This window comes from Dunckerocampus dactyliophorus, chromosome 11, assembly GCF_027744805.1.
Source record: "Dunckerocampus dactyliophorus isolate RoL2022-P2 chromosome 11, RoL_Ddac_1.1, whole genome shotgun sequence".
Lineage (NCBI taxonomy): Eukaryota > Metazoa > Chordata > Actinopteri > Syngnathiformes > Syngnathidae > Dunckerocampus > Dunckerocampus dactyliophorus.
Window position 1 is genome coordinate 28,027,401 of NC_072829.1, and position 12,392 is coordinate 28,039,792.

The 12,392-nt window shown below is 40.1% G+C and overlaps 2 protein-coding genes across 5 annotated transcripts; both read right to left on the reverse strand.

Moving 5' to 3' along the window:
* Nucleotides 1–60: 60 nt before the first annotated feature.
* On the reverse strand, nucleotides 61–9,332 carry LOC129189463 (zinc finger protein 568-like). Of its 4 annotated transcripts, XM_054791129.1 has the most exons (6): nucleotides 9,195–9,332; nucleotides 8,167–8,548; nucleotides 1,741–2,037; nucleotides 1,571–1,680; nucleotides 283–438; nucleotides 61–208 (listed from the first exon to the last, which is right to left on the reverse strand). In XM_054791129.1, exons 2-5 carry the CDS (start codon nucleotides 8,546–8,548, stop codon nucleotides 307–309), a joined length of 921 nt encoding a protein of 306 aa, XP_054647104.1. In that variant the 5' UTR covers nucleotides 9,195–9,332; the 3' UTR covers nucleotides 61–208; nucleotides 283–306. The 4 variants fall into 4 exon arrangements, with proteins under 4 accessions (XP_054647104.1, XP_054647101.1, XP_054647102.1 ...); XM_054791126.1 differs by lacking the exons at nucleotides 61–208; nucleotides 283–438; nucleotides 1,571–1,680 and adding exons at nucleotides 6,671–6,710; nucleotides 7,522–7,634 and having other exon boundaries at nucleotides 1,999–4,958; XM_054791127.1 differs by lacking the exons at nucleotides 61–208; nucleotides 283–438; nucleotides 1,571–1,680 and having other exon boundaries at nucleotides 1,999–4,958.
* Nucleotides 9,333–10,817: 1,485 nt separating this feature from the next.
* mif (macrophage migration inhibitory factor) lies at nucleotides 10,818–12,281 on the reverse strand. Its single transcript, XM_054791149.1, has 3 exons — nucleotides 12,041–12,281; nucleotides 11,791–11,963; nucleotides 10,818–11,062 (listed from the first exon to the last, which is right to left on the reverse strand). Exons 1-3 carry the CDS (start codon nucleotides 12,146–12,148, stop codon nucleotides 10,996–10,998), a joined length of 348 nt encoding a protein of 115 aa, XP_054647124.1. The 5' UTR covers nucleotides 12,149–12,281; the 3' UTR covers nucleotides 10,818–10,995.
* Between the last annotated feature and the right edge of the window lie 111 nt (nucleotides 12,282–12,392).

Here is a 12,392-nt window from a genome sequence, read left to right on the forward strand (position 1 = left end):
GTGTCAGATGGAGAAGAGTAGCTAATGCTGTTCGCCTGCAAGCCCTCCAGCTGACATGCACCACCTCGAGTGTCATCCAAAACTGGTACCCATTCCCCATGCTGGGCTAGGCTACGGTCATGTCTTGGGGAGCAACAAAATCGAGCGGAAGCTCGATCCTGTTGTGTTTGGTCATCTGCCAAAGGCCTCCCCTGACGCCAAAGAGATGCTGCAGACATGAGACAACGATCTCTCTTATTCCCCAAAATGTATTCTAATCTGGTTGATGCGAACGACACTTACATTTGACCTTGACTTCTGAGCCTGTCAGGGAATCCGTCTTCCTCTGGTCGCCGCTGACAGAACTTCCCTCTGGCACTTGGGCCATGAAAGACCCCAAGGATGGCTGAGATGCATCTCGCAGTGGAGACTTGAAATATAGTAGTTGTATGAAATGCGCTAAAGTAAATATCAGCAAGTACATCACAAAGACATTTCAAAGACATAAATTTTAATACTCTCCCGATCAACAATTTTAAGACCAGTTGAAAAATTGCACAAATTTACATTTTGCACCGCTGGATCTTAAGGAGGCTTTAAGTAGAGCTTCAAAATGCAAAAAGAAGAAATGAGAGTGAGACAAAAATATTTCAGAGTCAGCAATTTATTGCAAACAAGCATTAAAGTGAAATAGGCTGTTCAGTCGGTCAAAACTTGAAGGCCATAGCTAAAAAAAAAAAAAAAAAAACAACCTGAAACCTCCCTAAAAGCTTTTCTGCCTTTGCATTCAAGAGATCATGACCGTGTAAATACCTGACAGAAATTTAATCCACATTTTTGCCAAGATTTTGTCTTTTAAAGGCTGTGATCTTAAACATTTGATGAGCTGATGAACAGCCTATCTCACTTTAATGCTTGTTTGTAACAAATTGCTTAGTCAATTTTTTTCACTCCCATCTCTTCTTTGTGTATTTTGAGGTTCTGCTTAACTGGTCTTAAAGTGTTGATCAGGGGTGAACTCCACTCACTAGCTACAACATTAGGTACGGCTGCAAAATACGACACCCAATCCAGTTGTGTCAGAACATGTAAAATGTGCAAAAATGACTAGAAATGTATTGGCCATAGACAACCACAATGTGTCCCACAGCCTCCAATTGTTTATGCTCAGGGCTGGAATGTCATGACTTCATTACACACTTTGTTAATGCGCTTAAATAGAAATAACGCACGCTTTGACTTGCTGTATACTCCACTACATTTTTCAGCTATTAAACTGTACTGTACCTTCTACAATGCATTTTGTTATAGTATATATTTTTTTTCTGTGTATTTGCACATTTAAGTATTGTACTTCAGTATTTTCTCCATCGCCGTTTTACAAAAGATTCCAATAGTTAAGTTAAAAAAAACAATTACCAACGTTTTATAATACATGTTTTGTTAGCTTTATCTTGCTTACATTTACAGCATCTATCAAATTATAAGTTTGGTGATTTTATATGTTATCACTGCGTCTTTTTGTCACATAATATACAACTTTAAATTTTTGAGGGTCTATTTTTGCGTAGAAGGTAGGCTAGCGTCAAACCGTGTGCTTTATTGAATCCTGGTCATCGTGACTTGTGACCTCATTCTTCGGCTCTCTAATGCGGTCATTCTTTCCATCATCTGGCTCTGAGTGCAGGGATGCATCCTTCTCTGTGTGAGGAAAAGTAGTATTAGTGGACATGATTAAGTACCATGGCAACTTGTGAGTACCTGCTTGTGTTAAGATGCCAACTCCATCATGTGTTGAAGCCTCACCAGCCTCCCCTAGTTGTGCCCTCTGCCTCCTCTCCACATGCTCCAGCTTTCCGAGGAGCATGGAGATCTCCTTGGTTTTATGCGCCAACTCCGCCTGCTGCTCACACAGGGTACTGTCGAAGATCTTGGCGATCTCGCACACTGCAGCTGCCAGCAAGGAGTCCATGACAGCGGCCAGCTGGGCATGGAAAGCACTTCGCACACCGTCCATTTTTCTCAGTTCTTGTAACGGTTCTGCTGTTGATTGACAAGCTGGGACGAGACGTTGACAAACTAAGCTATGGCATTTTACACCCTTTTCTGATTTGGGTAAACCCGTTTTTGACTATACGCTTGTAAGTTTATATCTTCAGTTATATGTTGTCTTGAAGGGCATTTCACCCCACACGTACAACTTCTAACCTGTGACACTAAAAAGACAACATGCTAGCGTCCGGCTAACATGTAAACAAGGGAACCTAATAAAGTGTATGCTGTTAAATTATATATACCCGTGCTTGTACTAAAAGTAAATTAGTATATGTGTCAGTCATGCCTAGCCGCGTTAGATTACCATTTATCGCCCCTCTGTACCCAAAGTGACAGTCCGCCTACTTGGCTGTGACGTAGGTGGGAGGATGCAGCTAGCGGCTGTCAGTCAAGCTAGAAAGTGTCGGTCGCGAACGAATCGGCTTTAAGGGCCGGCTTTTTCAGATGAATGGCAGTAGCCAGCTCGCGTCGTTGGGAGCCAATTAAGAGCCAATTGTTTTTTTCCCCTCGTCTTTTTGTCTGTAAAAAGGAGAATGTCATCGGTCTAAATGTGTGGCAGCGTCTCTGTGTCCATACTGAGCAGAGGGGCGGGGTTAAACACACAGCACACAGTTTTTAAATGGAATTGAATCTTCGGTAAAAACACAATTGTTGCCTGGATGCTGCTTTTTATTTTTGTTTCGCACATTTTCATTTATGTTTTGCTGATGTTGTATTGATTGGGAATAGTTTGAAATTTGCAGAGATTTGACCTTGTTTATTGAGATGGGGCTTTGTCTTTGTATTATTATTATTATATATTTTTGTAGCTGTTCATGGAGGATTTAAATAAATTATTTAAATAAACATTTGATTTTTTTTTTTTTTTTTACATAAGTAATTAGTAATAACTTAAGACCGCAAAAAAATCTGGGGAGCCACGTGGGACCCGCAGAGCCGCTCCTTTTAGTGAGCCGAGTCAAAAGAACCGACTCTCTAAAAAGAGACGGAATTTCCAACACTACGAGCAGGTTGGATCATCTCGCGAGAATACAGGTAACACCTCAGTGTTAAAAATGACTCTTCTCCTTTCGTATTAACTGAGCATGACACTGCGTATTAAGTTATTTGTAAAAATGCGTGCTTCTGAACTGAAACGGTATTATTTTAGAATATGGAACATATGATTAATAAAAATATATTTAAAAAAAAACGTGTTTTTTTTAATCTGCAACTGTCAGAACACAGACATCAAACTGGCCAGCAGTACAAAACTTGGGACCACTAACATAACTACAGTAGGTTAGCAGATCATCTTGCGATATAGAGGATCTTTGACTAGCATTTTAGCAGTACAGTATGTCAGTATGTCATTAAAACAGCAGGGTGCACTTGTCCTACAGAATCTTTGACCAGTGTAAAGATACTGCTTGTGTTTGACTTCATGACTATATTAGCCATTTGGTGACGTAAAAAAATTAAGATCTGTCTGAGCCTCAAAATTGATATAAATAAAACTAATAGTGAAAGAAGTAGTCCGGGGTATTTAGCTTTCCGAAAACGTGGTCCTGACAGCAATGAAGTCGAGTAACTGCTTACTGTAATTACTGTTCATTTACAGGTGACAACACTGCTTATGACTTCAATGCTTTTATTTAAGTCTATCAAAAATAGAAACTAAAACCTTCAAACAAATGTGTTTTATGCACAAATAATTCAAACTTCAAAAACAAAGAGGAATGCTAATATAGTCTATTGTGTGTAGTATATAATACTAGTGTGTGGAATACTTAAAAAAAAAAAAAAAAAAAAAAAACTCGCAGAGATTTGCCCACACCTTGCGATAGTCGTGCATATTCAACTCTCTGACGATTCTAGTTCTCCCCGCATGGCTGCACGCTGTTACTTTAGGGGAGCGTGCTTCTTTTTCTTATGCCTGTATAACTGCATGCAGGTGCGGAAAGTCATGGGACACTTCTGGCACAGGAGGGGCCTCTCTCCCGTGTGGATGCGAACATGCTCAATCAACAAAAATCTGGACCTCACGCGCTTCTTGCAGAGCAAGCAGGTGAATCCATCGGCAGAGCGCTCGCTCATCTCTTGCCATCTCAATTTGGTTTTGACTTTTTTCAGAGCGGAATTACAATTTTCTCCTTCCCTTGGCCCTTCGCCTGATTCTGTGAACTCCTCCGGGTCCTCGATTGGTGCCATCCACTTGAAGTCCTCTTCAGACTTGATAACATTCAGATGCCATTTCACGATGTGTGTTTCGAGAGCCTTCTTGTAGCAGAATCGCTTTGAACACAAGCTGCACTGAAACTGCTTTTGATCTCTGTGAATGCTCTTGTGCGCTTCAAGCTTGCTCATTTCGATAAACTTATCGTTGCAGTGCATGCAGGAGAAGCTTTGGATCGCTCCATTCTGGGCTTTCCTGTGAGGATCAGAAGGTGGCTTCACCTGTTTTTTTCTGCAAGATTTTTCTCGCGGTTTACAATCAGGCTGGGAAACTTGAGCTGATGGTGCTGCTTCCCGTGATTTAAGTTTTGGGCACAATTGTTGATGATTTTTTAGAGCGCTTGGCACGGCGAAGTATCTTTTGCAACCTTGGCACCTCTTGTGCAATCTTATGTGTACATTTCGGGTAACCGGGTTATTAAACGCCTTGTGACAGAGCTTGCAAAAGTATGTTTTTTTACCACCTTTCACCTGCACTACAGATGGCTTTTGTCCCTGTGTTTTGTCCTCCATAAGTTGCTGCTGCTCTTCTCCCGCTAGATGTCTCTGACTTCTTCGACGAGCTGCTGTGACTGGTCGTTCCAAATTTTCCTCCTTGTGATCTTGGAGCAACCTCTTCATGTAATTTCTTGTGGGTAAATGACATCTTAGTGGATGTTTGGGAATACTTGTATCCTTTGGTTTTTTTTTACTCTTACTTGGAGAGGAACCTGTATGTGAGACAATGAAGAACTCTTCATTTAAGAAAGATTAGAAACAATTTGCAATCTACAAGTAGTGTCGTCCCTCGCTACACCGCGGTTCAAACATCGTGCCCTCACTCTAGTTTTTTCAAACGATCGCTGTTTTGTGGTTGAATACGGCCTATTATTAGTCAAAAATATGCATATTTAAGCAAGCTGTACTTATTCTTGGCCTAAATAACACATTTTCAAGCATAAAAATGGCTAAGTCAGGGGTGTCCAAAGTGCAGCCCGGGGGCCATTTACGGCCCGCGACTTTTATTGGCCCCCCACACATTCTAAAAATACAATTAAACGATAACATTTTTAAAAAAAACAACAGCAAAAATGGGGATGGAAAGCACTAATTTTACAAGAATAAAGATCAGAAATTAAGGGAGTAAAGTCATTATATTAACAGAAAAAAATAGCACAAATAGCACAAAGAAAATAGTTGTAATATATAAGAAACTAAATTAAGTTGAACAGAATTAAGTTGAAATAGTTTGGTGAATGTTATTATGTTATGATAATAAAGTCGAAATATGAGAATAAGTCATACTAATATGAGAAAAAAATGTACAGGAAGAACATTGAAATATTTGTAAAACTAAAAAATAAATAAATAAAAACAGCCAAAAAGTAATGTAAGGAGGAAAAGTTCAGAATAATAATACTACACTTTGTCACTGATAAAATGAATAAATATATTGTATATGTGTAAATATATATACACATTATATTAAATATTTTGTTTGGGTTGGTTTAAAAATAATAATGAAAAAGCGGCCCCCGCATCTTTTGATTTTTCAGTATGTGGCCCTCGGTGGACATAGTTTGGACACCCCTAGGCTAAATGAACTAACTAAACAAAGTAAAATACAAACAAGGCAGAATAAGCGTTCTAATTGTGAATGTATTATTCTACATTGGCCACTAGGTGTCAGTGTTCAGTGAGACAAGGGCCAGATGTGATCACCAGAAAAGCCATTTATTCCAAGTTGAAATGGTCTCACAACGGCATAACAAGAACAACATAACACTGGTTACTGTTGGGGCCAGAACCCAAAACAAGCTAAAACTCAACTCTGAACCACTTCCTGCCCTCCACACGTCTGTCCGCCCGCCAATAAGGTCGCCTTGGGAACACATTTACTGTGACACACACAAACATGAGTTTTATTTACATCTTAAATGGCTTATTTACTCCTCTTATTATATCTACTATATTGGGTAATACGAGTGTAAAGCCATATAAAGCTGCCATTCCAATACATTGATGAGACAATAATCACCGCAGGAAGTACGCTGTCCAGAGAAAAACAAGGAACCGCTAACGTGTGAGTCCTTGTTATCTTACTCATGTCTAATATGTCTTATTTTCTCTGATTATATCTACTATATTGGGTAATACAAAGGTAAAGGTGACTATATGGGTCTTTATGTCTAGAGGGCTCTAAAAATGTAAAAAAAAAAAAAAAAAAAAATATTTAGAAGATCGTAAACAGGTTTTCTATGCCATAACTACAAAAATATTCCATGTATTAATACTGAATCCTACTTTGTGGAAATCCACTTATCACGGTTGAGTTTGGAACCAATTAACCGCAATAAACGAGGGACGACTGTATATATTTTTAAAAGATAACATTCAGTCTTGTTAGATCATGCAAATGTACACAATCAAAACTTGAAAGTACCTTTTTTTGTTCCGCCCTTTGAATGCTGGTGGCTCTCCCACTGAAATGCAAACAGGACTTTTCACAACTTACATTTCAAATGATCTGAAAGGCTGTCTCTCAAATCAAATACTTCCATCGGTGCACTTCAGTACGTACGCTATGCACCTACTTCCTGAGTGCACAAATGTTCATGACTGCAATAATTATCCGTGTCTTCTTCTCTCCATTTTATTGTGAGTTGCAACCTCGAGTTAGTCCCTCGCCCTTCCTCTACCTGCGATGGTGACGATTGTGGCTTGGCTCACCATTTGGGGTGTGCCGATTGTAACAATCGGGAACTGACCCCACATCGCATTTTGCTGTACTTCTCAAAATGCTAAATGGAAGAGTGGAAATACGCAAATTGAATTTGAAATTCCATTCAAAAGTTGCAAACTTGACTTTTTCAGTTCAGTAACTTGCCTGTCAATACCACCAAGTACCACTTGACTTTTAGTATATTAGTCTGGTTATGTTGACTACTGAGAGAGCGCCCATCAACATGAACAGAAGAGGTTGGGCTGGGACCCGAAACAAGCATGCATGCATGAGCGCTCCTCCCCGTGCTTATTTAAATAATCACCACCTTGCATAGGAGAAATAAGCAGAAAGACTAGAAATACTCCATGCAGTTGCAGCCCAATGTACATTCACTCATGCGTCCTATGCTTTCCATGTAATACACGCTATCCTCATCCACCCAACGTGATAGAAATCAAATTTACAGCTGGAAATAATCCAAACCATTTGATCCATGCATTAAAAAGTAGCTGCTTACCAACACTGTGGCTATTTATACACATTGTAAACCTAACAGTTTAATTTCTCACCTTTTTGAGGACTGAGCAATGCTGCAGTGGAATGGATATTTGGCGCAATCTAATGCCGGGGCAAAACTCACTGTAGCCTTTGGTCACGCTCTCAGAGCTACACTCAGGGGGTACTGGCAAAAAAAAAAAAAAAAAAAAAATCAAAAGTTTGATACACCTTGAGGGAGAAAAAAAAAAACTTATTTTATTAAAAATTGGATTTCCCCCCCCCCCCCCCCCCCCCCCCCCCCCCCCGTTGATAATGTCATTTAAAAGACAATAGTACTAGATAATGTATTTTAATAATATATTATTTTATACGTTACTACAGCCTCTCTTGTTTTCTTTCTTAATCTTTTGGACGTCCCACAGGAAATAAATCCTTCAAGCTTTCTGTCCAACTCCTTGCTAATTTGCAAACATCAGATTGATAGTTTTAGTACACCTTGGCTTTACAGGCGCCATGTATGGAGTGTAGGAAGTGTGTGTGCTTTGATAAAGACGTCTACTGCATAATACAGTATTGGTGGTGTCACGTTATTACAGCCCCCAACACCACCCTGAGGGGTAAAAAAAGCAACCATTTGAGGGGTGGCGTTCATTTATTCAAAGGAATGTTGCCAATATTTGAAGACAACTGCAAGTATCCTAAAAAGAACATGGTACCTTCAAATCTCCTCTTAGGCGATGTTCGGCTGGAAGAAATCATCAAGAGGTCTTCACCCTCTCTCGTCTCTCTCTCGTCGCACTTGGTTTCATTCCACGCTGGTATTGCGTCACATTCACCTGTATGTTGCTTCAGCAAGAGCTCAGTTTTCTGTAACTTCATTTCTAACCGAGCTATCACTTCACCTTTCTCCGCCAGCTCCATGCAGTAGCCATGCACGCATTGGTCAAATATCTCAGTTATCCCCAACACGGCGGTTCTGAGGACGGCGTCCATAGCTGTGGTTATCTGGGCCCGGAACCCTCTCGATAGATTGTCTGCCATCTCGGGTGAGGCTCGTTTAGTGGTGACCCAGGAAAGGTTCATTTCAAACTCTACCATCTACACAACAGGAGGCCGAAGGCCAGAGACAGAGACAGATGCAGTGAGTGAGTGATGACATCATGTGACCACACAGACAAGAAGGCGACCTTAATGTAGCTTATAAACGTCTATAGATAGAATGATACCAATTCAATGTTGTGGTGGATTTTGAACAATTATACCAGGGGTCGCCAACCTGCCGATCGTGAGTGAGTCGATCGCGAGAAAGTTAGGGGGCGGGAAAGTATTATTACGTCAGTGTGACCCCCCCAGGGGAGAGCACGCATATGACTTTCTACAAAATAAAAGTAAACCATTCTACAAAATAAATATATCCCGTTTTGGGAGGGTAGATCTTGTGCAGTTTCACGGCCGAGACCAGGGATTTTGGGCTCAAAAAGGTTGGTGACCACTGACTTTTACTTTGTGCTGGACCAAAATGTAGCCGCAGGTTTAGCATTCTTAGCTAGTCGTCCACATTGACTGGATCAACGGTTCAGTGACAAGATTACTAAATACGAATCGATCAGCTGAGGCCCAGAAAACAAGAAAACAGTTAACACGTGAAATTGACAATAAAGCGTAGTTGTGTTCAATTAGGAGAAGTTACGCGTCGTCAAAAGTGTGTGCAAATAGTTATTAATATAATCAAGAGTTATTTTACCTGTAGGAAGCAATCTGTGACCGTTTGTCTGAACGTTCCAGTGGGTTCAGCGTTCCATGGAACACGTTGTTCGATTCATAAAGATGTACTCAGCCAGCAGCTTCCAAATTAGGTAAGAATGGCGCCTTTGACTCGGACTGAGAGCGCATGTCCGCAATTTACGTCACTGTATTATCAGGGAGAATTTCGTCCCGGACGTTGTCTTTCAGGTGAATTTAAACAATTCGCAATTCAGTTTTTTGTAAAGGGGTGAATTATATTTCCTTTAAATTGTTGATCATGAGTCTAACCCGACTTAAACACAGTACAAACGTTCTATGATAAACATATTTACTTACTTGTGAACAATTTCAGGACAAAGTACAAGAACATTAGACAATGTAACAATATCAACATAAAATAATTCTCCTATTCCTATTCCCCTATTTTAGAAAGAATGGAAATCAAATCAGTTTCAGAAAGCCAAAAAACCCAAAACACGTTTTTATAGTTTTACAATTAACAGTTATTGCATATTTGCAAATATGCATATTTGAAATAAATTAAACCATAACCATACATGCATTTAGAATTGTGCATTAGTTGCACGTAAAACTAACTAGAAAACTACAAAAACGTGTTTTGTATTTACATTTTTGAGAGTCAAAAATGCCATTTTGTTTGCTAGCAATAGTAGGCTAACAAGGAAGGCAACCATGAAGAATACAGGTGGACTCAGGCAGTGTGTTAATAACACGACAAGATGCTTGCCATACTGTACACCAGGGGTCACCAACGTTTTTTCTTGCGAGAGCTACTTTTAGAAAATGAAAATGGCCACGAGCTACTCATTTTTGTAGAAATGATTTTCATACCTTATTTCAACCCAAACAAAGCAAATATGCTTGTTTTACCAAAACATTCACAAAATGCTGGTATCCACAACTCACATTTTATGTTTCAGAATACATTTCATTCTAGTGTTCTCACATTATTAACTGAAAACCTGAATGAAAAGCAGGCCTGCGGGCGCCTCATGTGGTTGTGGGGGGCTACCTGGTGCCCGCGGGCATTGTGTTGGTGACCCCTGCTGTACACTAACCAGAGAATGCACGCAAACAGAGGCAAAATTGTGGCGTAACTTTTCTGTTAACCAAAAAACACGGTAATCGGGGCGGAAGCTAACCGAGGTCCCACTGTTTAAAAAATACAATATATCAATGGATAACACAACAACAAAAAAACATATTTGTGAAATAAACACAGATGAGAACTTACACGGTAGTATCTATCCGGTACAGATACCATCCTGGGTATGTATCGATTCGCCCACCCAGTTCTGTCAGGCGACCTTGCTGTTTGCAGTAATGTACTCTGCATGTTTTTGTCAGCACAAACTGGTCTTCTGTTTCAACTGGCTGCGGGGAAATTGGCAATGAAAAATTAAATGTCAGTCAGTATTGACAGTTTGGGCCAAAAGGGCTTTGTAACACTGCCAATACTACGGAAATTACCATTCATCCACATATTACAATGTCGGTATTTCATAAGATTTTGCCAGAGTTGCATTTCATTTTTTATTAGTTGTTATAAATGTGTCACACAATTCTGTAAGGCCAAGCAAGCAATGAGAGAAGACAAATATTTTGACTATAAAGTTTTCTTTATTGCAACGTTACAGTCAATAAACTGCTGAGAGCCTAAAGCGTAATCATGAAGTGCCTTGACAAGCTGTTATCGTCGGGTGCTTTTGCTTCTAGGTGCTATTTCATTGTGACTCTTCAATACAGCTGGAATGATGTTTTCGTGGAGGACCTCCACCTCAACCAAAGGTTGTGTTGTTCCACGCCACATTGGTAGCATCCATGTCGAAAAAATTGATATAAATCCTGAAATGGACACCGGGAGAAATGGGTTAGGTCAATAGTTGTCATAGTTTTTTACACCCAAGTACCAATTCCATAGGAGTTATTATAGTAATTATTATAATAGATGCTAACGATTTACTATCACGGTTTAGCTTTGAACAGGTGGCCTGCATTCACAGGTTAACTCGTATTTGTACAAATACATTTGCATAAAAAAACACTACTAGTACTAGAGGTGGGTGGATCCAAATATCAAATGTCGGTGAGGGAGGACGGCGGGATATAACGCTTGCAACACATTCGAAAGTTAGTGCCCCCCGTGCAGTAATTAACCTGTGCAGACAGCAGTTTTACATGGTTCACAAATAAGCCTTGATAGAAATATTTGTTGCTTGCCGAAAATCTTTGTACTGTATTTTGTTCTGACTGTGATTATGATCAACAAATTCAAGGGCAAAAATTACAAACGCATTCAATGATCTTGAAAAACGTCCAAGTAAAAAGCAGTGGTGTCGGTGATACCGGCCCTGTATTTACTTGGTTTTGGATCAAAACCAGAATGTGTACCACCCACCTCCACTGAGTACCACTAGATGAAGTACGCGTATACGCATACTTCATCTATACCACCAGTCGTGCTCATAGCGGCAGTTTGAGAATCAATTGATTTGGTCATCTTTAGTATGCATTTTTAGTCACCTGACCATCTTAACTCATCTAAACAAATGCATGTGTGTTTGTTGCTTTACCTGTCAGCGGATATGTCCAGGTGTTTGTTGAGCAATCCACACAGCAGTTTAGAGTACTGCTTGTTTTGAGAAGAGCTGATCTTTCCAATGCTGTGGATGGAACAGAGAGCACAGGGGTCTCCCTTTCCTCCAAACATCATCATTTGATCTGGGTTGACGTGCACAGCAATATACTGATGAACGACAAAAGACATACAAATATTTTTTAAAAGTCATTTCAGTGATTTCACTGGCAATGTCCGTGACTTACTTGCGCAGGTTTGCCCATAGCTTTAGCTAGCTCTTCAGTAGCTTCTGTCAGCAGAGCCGCCGGCACGTTGCCTTTAGCCACGTTTGTGTTAACAACAAACATCGGCATTGTTTCCACTGCACTGCGCTTAATTTTATCTCCAAAACGGAACGCTAGCAGCTATAATCCACAAACTGCAAATGCGAGGAGGCGGGAGCCTGATCGAAGAGTCACGTGACGTGTCAATTTTGCGTGTAAATCCTGCAAAAAGCTCTCCACAGCGCCGCCATCCGTCCCGAGTGACACAATACATTCACAGTTATTAAGAGTGAGAAAGCTGTGTGATTTATTAGAGTTGTTTATTGTCTAAGTC

Excerpts from the sequence above, each read along its gene's own strand:
- mif (XM_054791149.1), bottom strand. The coding sequence starts at position 12,148 with ATGCCGATGTTTGTTGTTAACACAAACGTGGCTAAAGGCAACGTGCCG. Across the intron at positions 11,964-12,040 it reads CTATGGGCAAACCTGCGCAA|TATATTGCTGTGCACGTCAA; the intron begins GTAAGTCACGGA and ends GTCGTTCATCAG. Across the intron at positions 11,063-11,790 it reads CTGGACATATCCGCTGACAG|GATTTATATCAATTTTTTCG; the intron begins GTAAAGCAACAA and ends TGTCCATTTCAG.
- LOC129189463 (XM_054791126.1), bottom strand. The coding sequence starts at position 8,548 with ATGGTAGAGTTTGAAATGAACCTTTCCTGGGTCACCACTAAACGAGCC. Across the intron at positions 7,635-8,166 it reads GCCTAAGAGGAGATTTGAAG|TACCCCCTGAGTGTAGCTCT; the intron begins GTACCATGTTCT and ends TTTTTTTGCCAG. Across the intron at positions 4,959-6,670 it reads AAAGGGCGGAACAAAAAAAG|GTTCCTCTCCAAGTAAGAGT; the intron begins GTACTTTCAAGT and ends TCTCACATACAG.